The 17,902-nt window shown below is 37.3% G+C and overlaps 1 protein-coding gene across 1 annotated transcript; it reads right to left on the reverse strand.

Moving 5' to 3' along the window:
* Positions 1–513: 513 nt before the first annotated feature.
* Positions 514–12,821, reverse strand: wapl (wings apart-like). Its single transcript, XM_067782865.1, has 7 exons — positions 10,899–12,821; positions 7,394–10,144; positions 6,473–7,309; positions 6,242–6,402; positions 6,084–6,172; positions 2,130–2,317; positions 514–2,067 (listed from the first exon to the last, which is right to left on the reverse strand). Exons 1-7 carry the CDS (start codon positions 11,877–11,879, stop codon positions 1,804–1,806), a joined length of 5,271 nt encoding a protein of 1,756 aa, XP_067638966.1. The 5' UTR covers positions 11,880–12,821; the 3' UTR covers positions 514–1,803.
* Positions 12,822–17,902: the final 5,081 nt, after the last annotated feature.

The raw sequence follows: 17,902 nt of genomic DNA on the forward strand, positions 1-17,902 counted from the left end.
ATCAGTTTCGAGAACATAAATTACTGTGGTCCAAAGCTGTTGAAACAGCAAGTTATGTAACGACAATGCGGCCAAACTAACCTTTTTTTGATTTATTTAATAATTTGGGAAAAATTTAAACAACGTGACATTTCCCAAATTATTAAATAAATTATAAAATTAAAAAATTGCTTCAAAAAAATGTTTTCATACATTTAAAAAAGCAATACGGGCAATGCCCGATTAAATCATATGAACTTTTTTTGGTTACCCGAACTTGTTGCATCAACAAAACAGCTCTTGTTGGATGACCTAAAACTATAAGAGGTCTTGTATTGATTTCCACATAGTCATCAAGTGCATTGAAAGCAAATTACAACTTCCGATATGTATGTCTCCTTTTCCGGCTGAAGTAGCTGAGGTTGTTTAGTTAATACCCGTCAATCCAGCTACCTACACTTCAGACAAATTTTAAAATTGACCCAATCAGTTTGCTTATAGTGCACATACGCGAGTAAATGTAAAGCTCTATAATTTTATTTAAATAAACAATCTTATTTATTACTTTCATTAGCAGCTTTTAATACCAGATTCTAAACACAAAATAAATATATTTATATATATATATATTGTATGTATGTTTTTTGCTCCAAAAATGTGTATTTCGGTTTTCTGATTTAATATTAATCTATTTCATTTCATCAAATATTTTCTCTTTTAATATTTTTAATACTAATTTAAGTGTGAATATTTTAGTAAAATTAGCTCACTTGTGTGTATAATTTTGTTTTGCTCTTGAATATGAAGTGTTCCTACATAGATATCCGTTTACATTTTGTAGCCTAAATTGTTGTACCCATTCGTACGCGGCACTCTTTTTTTAGTATCCATAATTTGTTTGGATAATTGTATATATTTTGTGCAGTGTTTTTGCGCCAACAATAGTATAGCATTTTAAAACTGTTTCTAAATTTTTACACACACATACAATATACATATATACGTATTAGTTGCGTAATATATTTTAAACTACAAATATGAAGGTTTTAACACAAACCGAACGCACATCGAAGTGTGTGTCAGACATAAAACTGAAATATCTAATTTCCAATTATTTACAGTGAAATTCAATGGTATTACTCTTACAATTAAAATTACAAATATAATTACAAATATATTTAATGCATACCTTTTAATATAGATAGACACTTATATAAGTATTTTTTATGAATGTATACATGTACATATACTACTTTCATTAATGTTATTTTGTTAATTTTTATTTGTGTCTTTCTTATACGTAACCCAACAAATGTACAGCAAACGCTAATCTTGCACATAAATAAATGAGTATAAATGTAATCATTATTAGAAGTAAATACATATATATTTCTTCCCTAGTATATGTATAAACTCATAAGATTTTCAAATGAATTTTAAGCGAAAAAATAGACTTTTAGTTAATCTTCCTATGTTAAATTACATACATACAACTTGTATGTCCATAGAAATAAAAAAAATAATAATAATTAAAAAATTTATTGTTTAAAATATTGTGCATTAAAATCTTAAAATTCATACATTAACGTTTACAATCTTAGCTTAGTTAAATTGCTTATGATATAAAAGATAATAATTTTTTTTTAGAAAAACAAAAACCAAGTGAAATAAACTAAAAGGAAAAAAGGATAACGTTTAAAACTCTTAAGAATATTACCGTACATTAAGCATTTTAGAATAAATTTAACATACATACAGCAAAATGCCCTAGCAATATTTGCTGTTATTAAATATATTATAATGTAAATAAAATTGATCTAGTGATTATCTTTGACTGTTGCTTTTATAGACACGTTGTGTGCCGCTACGTGTTGCTGTCATTGTGAGGTTTCCATCGTCGTCGCCATTACCAATAACGCTATTACTAGTACTTGCATTGACGTTAGATGTCGAAGTGTGATGTGTTTCTAAATTTAGGGGAAGCGCACAGTCGTCGGAATCATTCATTTCATAAACTAAATCACGTTTCTTGAAGTAATCAATTAATTTCTTTGTCGATTTAATGTGCGCTACAGCTGAAGCTTCCGACTAAATAAAAAAGAAATGTAAAAGAATTCCCATGTGCGGAGTTTAATAAAAAAAAAACTTACGCAAGTTAGATCCATGAATGTATAATATTTCTCTAACACACTGACAATTTCTTTGAATCCGTTACCGCGTAAATGTTTACGCACTAATGCTTCGTACTCTTCGTTATCAGTGATTAAATGGCCAATTAATAGAGCTGCATAGCTGCCCTTGATGGTATGTTCCATGTGATGTCCCGAATTTTTCAACACTGAAAATTAAAATTTTGTTATTTTTAAATTCAAGTAATTTAATCAGTATACGATTTTTGTAGCCTTTTTATATCTACATTTATTATACTCAGCTGAGCAGAGCTCACAGAGTATATTAACTTTGTTGGCATAACGGCAATCCGTAACGGCATAAACTAATCGAGATAGATATAGACTTCTATATATCAAAATGATCTTGGCGAAAAAAGAAATTAATTTAGCCATGTATTTGTATTTGTATTTATTAGGCAATTCATCCCAGCACAACAATTTGACAAAAATTATTTTACAGTGCTAGTCGGTAAAAGGCATAAAATAGGAACAATCTAATCTTGAAACTTAAAGCTAATGACTATGGCTAAGAAAAGGTTACAACAAATAATATATTTAATAAATAGTAAATAGATAAATAAAGGAATGATAGAGTACATTTGCTTAGAAGGAATCAGTATTTTAATTGTCTAGGTTATTATAGAACTTGTTAATTCTTTATTGAAGAGCAGAGCATTGCTTATAAGCCTAAGTCTAGAAGGGAGCGAGTTCCAAAGACTTATGGAATTAATGAAGCACTGGCGATCAGATATTAGCATACGATGTCTGAAATGGGTAAGGAGAACAGATCTAGACGACTGGAGAAAATTTAGCCTCCGATACAGATAGTCAGGTTCCTTCATATATATTAATTTATGTAGCGTAGTGAGCGTTTTAAGTTTAATAAGGTTATCGAAAGAAATGTTTAGCAACCTGTAAGCATGTTGAGAGACGTGGTCAAGTCTTTTCAACCCATAGACGTATCTAGCAATGTTGTTATACACAACATTAAGTTTCCTATTACATACATAGTCACAATTGGAGTAAACCTCACAACCATAAAGGAGCGTAGGTATTAAGTACGCTTTTGCTATTAGTAGACGAATATGTAACGGAGTAAAATATTGTGTAAGCCAGAGTGTACGAAGCATCCCATACACTTTTCCCACTGTGCGGAAGATGTGATCTTTCCATGTCAGGGTTTTGTTAAAAACTATACCTAGATTTTTTGCCGTGTCAACGTATTCTATAATAGTGTTGTCTAAAATTAAATTTTCCATTCCACTTTTATCTAGTGACCTTCTATGAATGACTATACATTTCGACTTCTTAGGGTTAAGACATAAGCCGTTCATAGAAGCCCATGTACCAATTTGACACAAATCGTAATTTAAGTTATTAATACATGAACTGGTGTCCGTCTGTCCGTAAACACGATAACTTTAGTAAATTTTGAGGTGTCTTGATGAAATTTGGTATATAGGTTCCTGGGCACTCATCTCAGATCGCTATCTAAAATGAACGAAATCGGACTATAACCACGCCCACTTTTTCGATATCGAAAATTTCGAAAAATCCGAAAAGTGCGTAATTCATTACCAAAGACGGATAAAGCGATGAAACTTGCTAGGTGGGTTGACCTTATGACGTAGAATAGAAAATTAGTAAAGTTTTGGACAATGAGCGCGTCACCGCCCACTTTGGAAAGACGGTATTATGAAAGTTTTGCAAGCCGTCATTTGGCATTCGTTGAAGATAACATGATGAAATTTGGCAGGAACGCTACTACTATTACTATATATGTGCTAAATACAAATCAGCAAAATCGGATGAAGAACACGCCCACTTAAAAAAAAAAAAATTTTTTTAAGTCAAATTTTAACAAAAAATTGATTATCTTCACAGTATATAAGCAAATTATGTCAACATTCAACTGCAGTAATTATATGGTGCAACAAAATACAAAAATAAAAGAAAATTTCAAAATGGGCATGGCTCCGCCCTTTTTCATTTAATTAGTATAGAATACGTTTAATGCCATAAGTCGAACAAAAATTAACCAATCCTTGTGAAATTTGGTAGGAGCATAGATTCTATGACGATAATTGTTTCCTGAAAATGGGCGAAATCGGTTGAAGCCACGCCCAGTTTTAATACACAGTCGACCGTCTGTCCTTCCGCTCGGCCCTTAACACGATAACTTGAGCAAAAATCGATATATCTTTACTAAACTTAGTTCACGTACTTATCTGAACTCACTTTATCTTGGCATAAAAAATGGCCGAAATCCGACTATGACCACGCCCACTTTTTCGATATCGAAAATTACGAAAAATTAAAAAAAATGCCATAATTCTATACCAAATATGAAAAAAGGGATGAAACATTGTAATTCGATTGGTTTATTGACGCAAAATATAACTTTAGAAAAAACTTTGTAAAATGGGTGTGACACCTCCCATATTAAGTAGAATAAAATGAAAAAGTTCTGCAGGGCGAAATCAAAAGCCCTTGAAATCTTGACAGGAATACTGTTCGTGGTATTACATCAGGCATGCTTAACCAACGAAACGATATCATTTCGTTACGATAATCAACGTTAATAAACGAAACGAAGTCATTTCGTTTCGTTTATTAACGTTAAGATCGTCAAATTAACGAAATGATTTCGTTTCGTTTTCTGCCATATCAAAACGAAATCAAATCGTTTATGTTGATTATTAATTTCAAACTATGCTGGCAAAGCTGATTGGTGGCGGAGTCAGTAAAGGTGAAAGCATTATCCAAGCTGATTGCAACTTTTCTCATGAATTTTGACAGTACGAACATTTCTCAGAGTATTTTTGACATTACCACCAACGAATTACACAAACAAATTACATAGAGTTTGTGTGTGTATGTGCGCTCGTTGTTGCCACCTTACGGCTTCACCATGGCTATAGCATTGCCAGCACAATTCAAACATAAAGTATCACGTTTTCGTTAACGTTTTTAACGTTAACGAAAGCTTTTCGTTTCGGTTAAAAACGAGATACAATTTATCTTGATAATTTCTTTATCGATAATATTTCGAAGTGTTTCAACGGAAACGGTGGAAATTTTTTGATAAACGATTAGCTTAACGTTAAGGTGCATCCCTGTATTACATATATAAATAAATTAGCAGTACCCAACAGATAATGTTCTGGGTCACCCTGGTCCACATTTTGGTCGATATCTCGAAAACGCCTTCACATGTACAACTAAGGGTCACTCCCTTTTAAACCCCTCATTAATACTTTTAATTTGATACCCATATCGTACAAACACATTCTAGAGTCACCCCTGGTCCACCTTTATGTCGATATCTCGAAAAGGCGTCCACCTATAGAACTAAGGCCCACTACCTTTTAAAATACTCATTAGTGCCTTTCATTTGCTTCCCATATCGTAAAAGCACATTTTAGAGTCACCCGTTCCACCTTTAGGGCGATATCCCGACCAACTATAGAACTATGGCCCACTCCCTTTTAAAATACTCTTTAATACCTTCCATTTGATACCAATGTCATACAAACACATTCCAGGGTTACCCTAGGTTTATTTTCCTACATGGTGATTTTCCCTTATTTTGTCTCCAAAGCTCTCAGCTGAGTATGTAATGTTCGGTTACACCCGAATTAGCCTTCCTTACTTGTTTTATATTATTTCATCGGCTCAAGGGCAGGGGATGAAACCCAATTGTTTTCCAAAACTTTTCCAATTTATTTCGATCTCCGAAGGAAAGTTTTGGAAGACAATGTGGTAATAATCCTCTGACCTTGAGCTGGTAAAATAATATCAGCGTAAAAAATGGTTTAAATTCATATTTTATATCTGTAATGCTGGGAAAGATCTCCCTGTTCTTAAAACGGACAAAAACCCACCGAAACGGCAAAAAAAATGTTTCCGACATTTTCAACTGACAATACTTACAGTTATTTACAGTTTCATCGACTTCTTCCTGTTTCTTTTTGTTCTTATCGGTGCTATCCAAAATGGCATCTGTATTCTTTTCGACCAATCTTATTAAAAATAAATTAAAAAATATTAAGTACACTGCTGTATTAGCTCTCGATAAATGTATTTCTAACCTGGCCAACTCTTCACATCTATAAAAATATTCCATCACAGCTTGCACCGCAGTCACCTTGTTATGTTGATGACTGCTATATTCGGGAGGCGCGTATACTTTCATTATCGCCACACGATTCGGTATTGTGTACATTGTAAGGTTTATAAGCAATAATAGCACCTATATATTTAAGGAAAAAATAATGAAATTTAGTTATTTCTCTTTCTGTACTACTTTTCACCATACTTACCAAAATACTCAGCTCAAATATACAACGTTCAGGAATGTAGTTTGGTGCCTGTAACAACAGACGGAAGCTGGTCTCTATTACTGCACTACGTTGACCCAACATTTCAGCACCCAATGCATTCGTTGGATTGAATGTATGTGTTAAATTGATAAGAACTTTGACAAGTGGAAACAATAGTTCACGCATTACTACGCCTGGGTTATCTTTAGCAGTTCCTTCTGATGACTCCGAAACATGTCGCATTATTTCACGATCGCATAGTGTAAATAATGAACATAGTGTATGTACGGTTGCACCGTCACTATATGTCAGTACATAACGTTGATTCTCCTCATTCAGTTGTGTTACATTCTCTAGTACGCGCATACAACGTTCGACTGTCTGCATGTTGTCCAGCAAAGATTGTGTCCAATGAATATGAGTTACACCATTACTGCACTCAATTACTGGACGACAATTTTCAGATATGGTTTTGATGATATGCTCGAGACCACCAAGTGAGCGTAACTCTTCTTTAAACCACTCCCCAGCACGTTTTGAAGTTAATGACAATAAGGTTTCCATTGCCAATGTACCAACTGTTAAAGTGTCCACATTGAGGTGTGTAGCTTTACCTTGTGCTTTGATTTCCTCGCAAAGCTCGCGAACCTTTTGACGATTACGTTCATAAGAGGCGCGATCTGAAGGCGCGGCAACAATTTCAGACTCTAGCAAATTCATCATTAACTCTAATGAATCGCGATCTAAATCCATATTTAGGCCCTCCTGCGACAATATGAACATGATGGCTGATGTGCAGAGACCTAGGCTCTGGTCCAAATTTGCATCAGAAAGAGCCTAGAAATGAAATTGGAATCAATAAATAAATGTTGTTGTTGTTGTAAATCAATGTTTAATGTTTATTTATATACTCTGGTTTACCTTGAAGAATTTGGTAACCACACCATGCGCTCGCACATGCATCCGGAAAGTGGGTATCATACATTTCGAAGCTAATTGCAGAGCTGATAAACAGCGTGTTGGTGTTGGATTGTGCGGTTGTAGTGCATCTAAAATATATTCAACATCATCGTCCATTTCTTGATATTCGCCTATTTCTTGTATTTGATGTGCTGTTTTGACATTACGTACAACTGTATAAAAACCTTTAGCTTTACGATCTACTTTGACACTGGTTATTGGCTCGTTCGGCGCATCAATATCCATGTCATATGGGTTATTCGTATGCGCTTGTACATTGTTTACTTTTGTTACACGTGTTAACTTAACCATTGCTGGACTAGTATCACGTGATATTGCACTGGGACTTAGATCTTCGCTGAAGTCTTCAAAAATGGCGTCCACAGCAGAACGGTTAACAGTGGGCGGGGTATTTATGTCATTCACTTGCATTGGCAATGCAATCGAATTATCCTCTGTACTGCCATTCGCCTCAGCATCCCAACTATGTTTGTATAGATGACGCTTTGAAGCAGTCGTGTGCTCTGTTTGTGCTGTTGGGACTAGGGTACGACTCTTGAATATGCTACCTTTTTTCTTTGTGATAACCAACTTTACCGAGCCACGGTGCTGATCGTCTTCGCCATTCGCGCCTTTACTCACTTCACTACTGGTTACACCGTAAACCACATGTTCGGCTAATAGACCAGCTGTTGGTGATTCTACCACAGCATTACAATTAGCTTGATTGTCTAGTGTTAGTGTGCGCTTAAACTTGTCTTTGACTTTGTAGTCACGTCTTGGAGGCGATGACGGGGTTGCACTATCTGGACGGGTGATTGAATTGGAATTTGAATTGGTATCATGCAAATCGAGTATTGGTGTTAACGAAGTAATATGCATTTGTGCGGATAATAACGGCGAGGTACAAGTGTTCAAATCGCTTGACAATGTTGGGTCTGTATAATCTATATTGGCCAGTTTAGCGGGTGTACTGCCGTATTGCTCCTCAAGCTGTTCGGCCGATGGTTGGATCACTTGTGTAACTTGTTGATTCTTACGCTTCCTACCATAACTACGTGGCGCTAGCGGTGTACTACCTGTAAGTGGTGATGTACTTGCTACAGCACTTCTAGTTGCGGCGGCTGCTGCTTCTTCTGCCGCGCCTGCTTTCGCTGATAAACTGGCAGCAATTTTATTAATATTATTATTTACAATATTGTGGTTGATAACGTTCCGAGTTAAACGGCCACGGCGTGTAACAGGAGCTGTTGCGATAGCTGGTGTGTCATCGCCATCATTTGTCTGAATATTGGTAACATCTGTTGTAGGTACAAATACTGTTTCCGTGCCGGCTTTAGATGGAGATTCTTCATTATCTGTGGATGATGGTATTGGTTCCTCATTTGCTGCCGTCGTCGATCCTCTCTTAGCACGCCCGCGAGTTGCACGCTTACTAGGTGTGCTGGCACTGTCTTCGTTAGGTGCAGTCGTTGTTCGTGCTGCCTTTCGTGTTCGTATTCTACTAATTGTAAGCGGTTGAATTTTTTGCGGCGATGTTTTTAGTTCCTTAATTTCTTCGTAGTCTGTACCACGTGCACCACGGCCACGTCCACGTGTCACACGCCGATTTGTTGATGATTCTTGTGTTGGCACGTCTCTTTGGTGTTCTGCAACACTATCTTTCTCATTTATATCAATCTCTTCAACAATACCGTTCAGTTTATGGTCGCCGGTTTTAACACTATTGGCTGCACCGCCATGTAGGCTTTCATCACCACGCAAGACTGCCAAAATATCTTCCTGTAGAGGCTCCTCCACTATATTCGTTGCACGTTGACTTACTTCACCTTCCATCATCATAGATTCCAGACGAGATTCAATATCAGAAGGTGGTGCAACCAATGAGGAATGTTGACTTGTCTCTAGATCGCTGGTAATAACGCTCGAACCCCGACTATGTATCACACAACTTTCCTCTTGAACTGCTTGCGCCAAAGGTTGTGGAGTACTATTGCCTTTGGAAGAGATACTACCAAGTACAGAAGATTGTGAGTCAAAATCACGTTCCGATAAAGCTGGTGGTGAAATGACAGTACGCCCAAGCACTGATAGCTGCTGTTGGTTTTGTTGCGTTTGGTGATCTAAATGCGCATTAAAAGCGAGATGCGGCGATGGTGTCTTGAATTCACTGCCGCCTATTGCTGTTATATTTGCTTGTAGTGTTGAAGAAATTTGTTCTAAAGCAGCATGCTTCAAGTGCTTATGCTTTTTACTTTTTTGTTTCTTCTCACGTTCACCAGTAGACGAGCCAGACTCTGCTAACGCAGCGGCTTTTTGTGCTGCGGCTGCTGCTTTAGCTGCCTCTGCCGCTTTAATGGCGTTACGTATCACGTCGGTTTTTATTATCAACTTTAAACGTTCCTTGGGTGGCTTATCTGGCGATATCTTTACGGTTGAATAATTGATCTCGGGTGGATCCTCAGGGTTGTTATGATGATGATGATGATGGTGAGGAGGTGGCGGCGGTAACACAGGATCCGGTGAAGGCGGCCGTGGTGGTTTTACAATAATCTTTGGTGTATTATATACCGTCGGCGTGTATGCAGGAGGAACTTCTTCAGTTGAGGTCTGTCGCGATTTCGATGGCTCGGTATCAAGACGTTGACGTGGAGAAGCGACGTTATTTGTAGTTTGCTCTTCACTATCAGTGCTCACCAAACGAGATGTCCCCTGAAATTTTAATAGTTAAATATAATATTGCATGCCATAGAGTTCACATACATATATTTATTTACATATTTACATATTCCTAAATTGTTAATTGCACATAGTAATTTTAGACGGCAAATAATTACAAATATTTAAATTAAATGTGTTTTACGTTGAAAATAGATCAGTTTTACGAGTACATACTTATTTCACAAAAAACACGAAACTAAAGAAATATTTTCATTTATTTCAGCAAAAGAAGCCAAAACTCAAACTTTGCTAGTCTCATCCATTAAAAGGCAATTCGAAATGAAGGATCAACGCGGAAATAAAAATGCGCGCAATTTTTCCTTCGTTTGTTGTTACACCTCTTTCGTATTTTCTTTTGTGCCTGTTTTTTTCGTTCTTTTGACCATTTGATGAAAAATAGAACACAATCTATTACAATAAGTGGTGGAGACAAGAAACAGAATGAAGTTTAAAGGTGGTGAGGACAGGGGATGATTTATTGTGGGCCTAATTAATTTGTTATCGTCTGCAGTTAGCCGTAAGAAAAATGTATGAAGAAATTTGTATTTGTATTTGCCTTACCATTATCATGGTGGAATCACCAACGGAATATATTGAAAATCATGAAAATATATTGCAGCAAAGTTGTTTAAAATGATTAAATATTTTGCAAAACCACAAACAACTAGAAGAGCTAGAACTATATGCTTAAAATCTATGAACAAACTTAAGTAATAAGAGCAACTTTCCTCAAGTTAATATGTACCTTTGAAATTCTTAGCACGATTGGGGGGTGCTCAGGTGTTTTCGGCGCTAGAGTGGTCGTAACAGTTGTCGTCGTAGCTGACGCGCTTGCTAATATTGTCGAGCAACTAGCTACAGATGTTGGCGCTGGCGCTGCAGGTGGCGGTAGATCCGGCTCCGCCACAGCAATTTCTTTCACCTGCTCCTCTTTATCGACAAGGAAAGTTTCTGCTTCTGCCAACGTAGGTTTAACTTTAGGATATATAATATCTTTGAGAGGCGTTGGTATACGTTCATCTTCGTCGTCCTCACAATAGTTGACTATTTTACGTGCACGTGAAATTATGCGTGAAGGTGGTGCTTCAGGCTTTAACTTTTTTTCCTCCTTTTTCTTGAATTTTTTTTGTTTTAATTCGGTTGGAGATTTAGTTGCCAGTGTTGCAGTTGCATCGCCTGTTTCCTTACCATCATCTGAGGTTTCCTTTGATGTTGAGGCCAATTTCTTGGAACTAATTTTCTTCGATGTTTTTTTTTTGCGTTCACCAGAGTTTGGTTTGGGTAATTTCATTTTAATAGGCTCTCGTACTGGTGTGGTAAGAGAAATAGCACTTGCCGCTCCAGCACTATAGTACTCACGCAGGGGTGATGCCGGTGTCCGCGGCATGTTTTGCATCATCTGTGCTATCACTTCAGGTGGCGCAGCGTTACGCGACTTAAAGAACTTTTTAGGCTTTGGTGGTTCTGGTACCGATGGCGACATGTCATCATCAACCAATGAAGGTGGACTCTGTGATGGGCTAGCTGTGGCAGCTGCAGCTGCAGCAGCTGCTGCTACGGCTGGCGACATTGCAGCCAAAGCGTAAGTACGCGTTGATGTAAAGCCTATTTTGCCCCATTTTCCAACAGTACCTACCGAACGATTAACAAGTGACCGATTTGCATTCTCCTCACCTTTACAGAGCACGTCCAAGGGGACTACTATATGTTTGCCCCAACGGGACATAGTGAATAATTTTACCAGCAAATGCCTCAAAAAGATGTAGATCTCAAAATTTGTATGGTGTTTTACGTTTACAGATATTTGAAAAAGTTTTGTGTCTCGACGGAAGCATTAATAAAAGTTCACAAGACTTTTCGAAAGCAAAACACAAACGTAAATATGTATATTATTTTAACAGTATGTCACCAAAACGTTTTTTACCCAAAAAATATAACGCGTGTTTGTTTCCATTATTCGGAATTATGTTAGTCCACATCATTATGCATGTTCTTAGAGTTCAATAAATTGAAACAGGTTTTAAGTTTTGTTTTTTTTTTTGTATATGAACGCAGTGCATGATTATTGCCTTTTAATCCACCTCATTTTAATTAATTATAAATTCACCATGCGGTCAGTAGGCGCAGCACAAACGTCAAATATGTGTTTGTTGTAAATCGCAGTTTCTTTCGACGCGACTTTCATCCCAACCCCGCAAGAAGATTTCGTCTGTTTAATAAACACGTAACACTTTTTTCTTTTCCTGCCCCCAATCAATCCAATCAACCACAAACAAAAAAGTCAACCAAATTCGAATGTTTTTAGGTATTTAATCAGAAAATTGCTAAACCCTGTATACTGATTTTAAAACTCGTGCCATTGTTGTGTAGTAAATAACAGTTGCACAAAAATTTTCACAATTTGCTTTCACATTCGTGTTCAGTGCCACACTACCTTGACGAGTTTTTCTTTGTAGGACAGACAGTAAGTGAGCGCATACGAAATCCACTTCACTTTTAAATTAACAAAAAATATTTTTCATGCCTTGCAAATATCTGCAAAAGTTTGTATGCAATATATTTCACGCACTTGACACAGATTTATTCAGGAAAGCTAATTCGAATTTTATATAAAAAGAAATTTATTTTTGGAGAAGTTTACTGCTTTTATGTATTGAAGCCATTTTTATTTTTCTCGTTCCTTATTCACCACTTCGATGATCTACTACAAAATGGTGCTGCCATTTAGTTCGGATTTGAGGGAAATAGCAATAAAAAACTGAGGAATTTCTTGGAGCAAAATGTAAACTGGAAATGCTTCAATAGCGATGCCGAAAATTGCTAACATTTGCATTTCTCGCCAAATGGAGGTCGTGAGGTCCAAAATATGAGAAGAAGCTAGAGAAGGAAGTCACTTATTTTGAGAAAAGTTGTAATTTTTTGTTAGATACATTGGAGCGTACACATAGTTGGAATTTATAGCCTCATTCTGTTTGGCGAACGAGACTATTAACCAACGTTACCTGCGTTGGCAATACTGTCTGGTAATGATACCCTGAAGGGGTTGTCGTTTATATTGTGGTTGTTGTGTTAACAATGCTTGCTGTTGCTGTTGTAGCGATAAGGACAATCCCCGAAGGCCTTGGGGAGTGTTATCGATGTTGATGGTCCTTTGCCGAATACAGATACGGTACGTTCCGGTAACAAGCACCATTAAGATACTAGCCCGACCATCTCGGGAACGATTTGGTATGACCGCATGACACCTTCTGGCCATAACGGCCTCTCATTCCCTAGCTGTCAATCAAATAGGATTCCCCACGGGTAGGTGAGGTTGAGCTATACATTGCGCCAATTCGCCGTGCAGAAGAATGTCAAGTCAAAAAAAAAATTTTCATTGATTTCGATTAACTGACATACTAACGTACAAGGCGCTGTATGGAAAATGGTCAAGAAGAAGCAATCAGCTGTCGGGATAACAACACCTGGTAATGAATTCGCCTTGCCTGGTATGGATTCGCATTGGTTTGAGTATCGAAAATGTAGACATCAAGGCGAATCCATACCAGGTGGTGGCAAAGGAATTCAATCAATTCGCAATTCGAAGAGTGTAAAGTCAAAAGAAAATTTTCATTGATTTCGATTAACTGACATATTGTTGTACAAGGCTTTGTCAAGACGAATCCATACTAGGTGGTGGCAAAGCGAATTCAACCAATTCGGCGTGCAGAAGAATGCCAAGTCAAAAGAAAATTTTAATTGATTTCGATTAACTGACATATTGTTGTACAAGGCTTTGTATGGAAAATTATCAAGAAGAAGCAATCAGCTGTTGGGATCCGCCTGTACTGAATTCGCCTTGGATTCCGATTAACTGACATGTTGTAGTACAAGGCGAATCCATACCAGGTGGTGGCAAAGCGAATTCAACCAATTTGCCGTACAAAAGAATGTCAAGTCAAAAGAAAATTTTCATTGATTTCGATTAACTGACATGCTGCAGTACAAGGCTTTGTATGGAAAATTATCAAGAAGAAGCAATCAGCTGATGGGATAACACCACCTCTACTGAATTCGCCTTGGTTGTAGTACAAGCCGCTGTAGGCAAGATAATCAAGAAGAAGCAATCAGCTGTTGGGATAACAACACCTGGTACTGAATTTGCCTTGACTCAAACTCATGTGTTTTTGAATAGAAAATTTATAAATGTGAAAAGAATGTTGAGACTGAAATTTTAAGTAAAAAAAATATTTGGCTGCGGCAGTTTACTAAACTTTTTAAATGCATAACATACATATACATTTCATATTCAAATTTCGGCTACATGGAGGATCAGACATGATACAAATATTACAAGGTAAAACCGATAAGAGGCAAGTAACGCTTAAAAAAATTTTAAACTTCTCACTGCTCTCTCTCTTTGTAATTTGATTTTAGCTGTGTTTTTTTTTACATCTATATACATATACGCTTAATCTTTATATGGACTGCTAAGCGTTAAACTTTATCTACACTTCTGAAATTGCTGCGCAGAAAATTAGTACTTCTAAATTTCAATACGCATTATACTCAGATGCAACTGAAATATGTCTTTTTTTTTTTTTTTTTTTTTTATGCGGGGAGGCTGAAAAATGCCTAATGCACCATAATTGCTGCCGTCGCAGCAACCGTGTGTCCGTAGACTAAAAAACAGCCCCGTTCTGGAACCGTCGCCCACCCCGGCACCACTTTCGCATTACTTCAGGGTGGCGTTCCATATTTCTCATTTTTTAAGAGCCTACTGTTGTCCCTGCGTCCAGGTTCCCGCTATTTGCTCTGAGTGTCCATTTATTCGCCACTGCTTCGCATGCGCATTTCTCTGCGCTCCCTCTCAGCATCCATCAGGCGTGTCATTACTATAAATGCCATTTTGCTCACTGCAGTCCAGCACTCTTTCCTGTTGCACATATGTGAAACTAAATTTCTCGTGGTAGGTTCCTCCCCAAAGACTCCATGCAAGGTGAGTCTTTCTTCGTGGAAATATGTGTCTATGTTTCACCTTTATACTACCTCTATGTATTACCTCTACAAATTTGTATTACTTCTTTAATTGTAATGTGGAACCAACGCCTCTAACACCCCTTTCCTTATGGTCCACCCCTGTTGAAACGGCAAGCTTCCTTGGACTCCCGTTAGAGGATATTGATGACAATTTGTGATCGGTCGCGGCTATTAGGTGGGGCGAGCATTGCTACAACAATAACAACAACAACAACCTCTACAAATGGTGTGTATATACTATAGCGATTCAGCTATAGCTTACACAGACATACAACAGAGGTCTGTGTCTCCGCTTTTCGGTACAACATGTTCTGTAGCTAGTTATTTAACCACTGCCGCTAGATGGGTCTCTTAAACATTATCTAAGTGAGGATAAGCGTTTTTTACCCACAAATGTAAACGGAAACAACAATTGTTATAATTATTTTGTAGTATCTAATATTTTTACACAAAGCTTTAAATTTTTTATGCTGAGCTCGCGGACTGATGCTGCAAAATAAACAGTTATCTTCCTTGTCCCTCCAGAAAACAACTTGATTCACTTCCTTTTCCAAGCCAGGAAAAGGAACAAATACGTAAGCCCTATGAGGAGGTCCAGGGTATGGTCTAGGGAAACATGAGTTATACAGCAAACGTATCCCCAAAGAACGGGGTTTTCTCCAAAGTCCCATACATGGACAGGCTGGAAGGAGCCTACGCTGCCTAATTCTGTTGAAATAACAATAGAATCGGTATGCTCCATTTAACGCCAATGGGATAAAACAAAGGCGTCGAAAATTCCAGCCTCCATAAACTATCATCATCAACCAATACCCCTGCTGGTGATGATAATATAAACTTGCTGCTGGTGTGCGCAAACTATGGACATGTGTGGTTAAATCGTTCAGATTAAACAAAAAAATATATAAACGAATCTTAAATTATTCATAACAAATTTTCGATAGATTTGTTATAATTTCTTTGTTGGCATTTAAAACAAGTGAAACATTTCTTGCAAGGAGAATCCAAGGGGAATTCAATACCAGGTGTTGTTATCCCAACAGCTGATTGCTTCTTCTTGATTATTTTCCATAAAACGCCTTGTACTACAAAATGTCAGATAATCGGACTCAATCAAAATTTTCTTTTGACTTGACATTCTTCTGCACGGCCAATTGATTGAATTCGCTTTGCCAGCACCTGGTATGGATTCGTCTTGGAAGAATTCGGCTTGGGAATTTCCCCTAGTGCGCCTTCAAGGTTCTACTCATTGTTTACTATATAGTTTGGCAGCTTAATTCGAGGTTATGTTGCGAATAGAGTGGAAGGCACTCGCAGGCCGTGAAAATAGGCACTCGGATGGAGTGGAATGAAGAACAGTAGGAAGACCAGAGTTGCATTGGATCAATCATTGCATCAATATTAAAGATAAATTTAGAAAAAATAATTAAATACTTGAGTATAAGAAACATTTTCTTTCAATTACTGCAATTAAGGTGTCCTAGATGCTATATATTCCAAAATTATAACATTTTATGTCTGTTTAAAAATTTAACTTCAATTTCCCTAAGATTTCCGTAATATGGCCATTAGTGATGTTTGTGTGTATGTGCAAATTTTGAGCGATCAGCTGTTAGTTGCGCTACTTGGTAAAGTTTACAATGGTTCTACTGAATCGTTCCACCATACCATCGGACTGAGAATGCAGTTGTCCGAGTTTTTCCGATTCCCAATACCTTACACACTTCTTGGAACACAGCTGATTCAAAACTCCTGCCTTCGACAGAATGCAACTCCATTTGTACACCATACCTTGCAACCCAACTCGTAAGTACTTCTGCTACTCTTTCCGTTTCCTGATTTGGGATTGGGTACTCCTCTGACCATTTGCTGAAATAATGCTTAACCACCACTATGTATGACCTCCACTTGGACCGTTATGTGGCTCACTGAGAACATCAGGGATCCTTCTCCTTGGAAGAACTGTCAGTTTCCTCTTACATTGACCATCCTCTCCCATATTCGATGCAGGCAACCGGATATCAATTGTAAACTGTTCCACTGTGCCCAATATGACTTCGCACGCTCTCTGCTAATATCTTCTCTCTATTTGGTAGCTCGTTTCCTTGTTGTTGTTGTAGCACAGCTCGTTTCGTTCGAACTCTTTCATAACAAATGGCAGATCTGCATCTTCAAGCTGACACTTGCTTAGTTTATCCATGTCCCATTCATCTGTGCACGTTATTCACCATTGTGAATGATGACAAAGTGTGATCTCTTATCTGTCAACTGCCTGACAGGCTGTTCAATATGGCTACTTTTCAGCGTTTTGACAGGCTGTTCAATATGGCGGCGCCTATCTTCAGCGGGTGATAGAAAGATATAAAGAATGAGACAGCGATAGTCAAATACGAATCAGGTGATCCAATCACTTTGGAATTTTGACGTTTATGCAGAAGAGATCACACTTTGTCATCATTCACAATGTTATTCACATTAGCCGGACATCTATAATATTGTGACGAAGATTAGTGACACTAAGTGATACTCACATCACTAGTCTGATGCTAAGTAAAGGAAGCCACAACAACAATAAAGCAGGCAGTCACTTGTATCTACATAAACGAATCAATCATTATGTCTACATATATGTACGTACACGCAGCGGAGAAGGGACGCACAAATATCTTATCAGAGATGCTCCCAAAAGTAGGCAATTATAATTGTGCAAGTATCACTCACAAATACATG

Source organism: Eurosta solidaginis, chromosome 4, assembly GCF_040869045.1.
Source record: "Eurosta solidaginis isolate ZX-2024a chromosome 4, ASM4086904v1, whole genome shotgun sequence".
Classification (NCBI taxonomy): Eukaryota; Metazoa; Arthropoda; class Insecta; order Diptera; family Tephritidae; genus Eurosta; species Eurosta solidaginis.

Coding starts and splice junctions, on each gene's coding strand:
- wapl (XM_067782865.1), bottom strand. CDS start 11,879: ATGTCCCGTTGGGGCAAACATATAGTAGTCCCCTTGGACGTGCTCTGT. Junction 7,310..7,393: donor TGGTTACCAAATTCTTCAAG/GTAAACCAGAGT, acceptor TTTCATTTCTAG/GCTCTTTCTGATGCAAATTT. Junction 2,068..2,129: donor CATTCATGGATCTAACTTGC/GTAAGTTTTTTT, acceptor TTTTTTATTTAG/TCGGAAGCTTCAGCTGTAGC.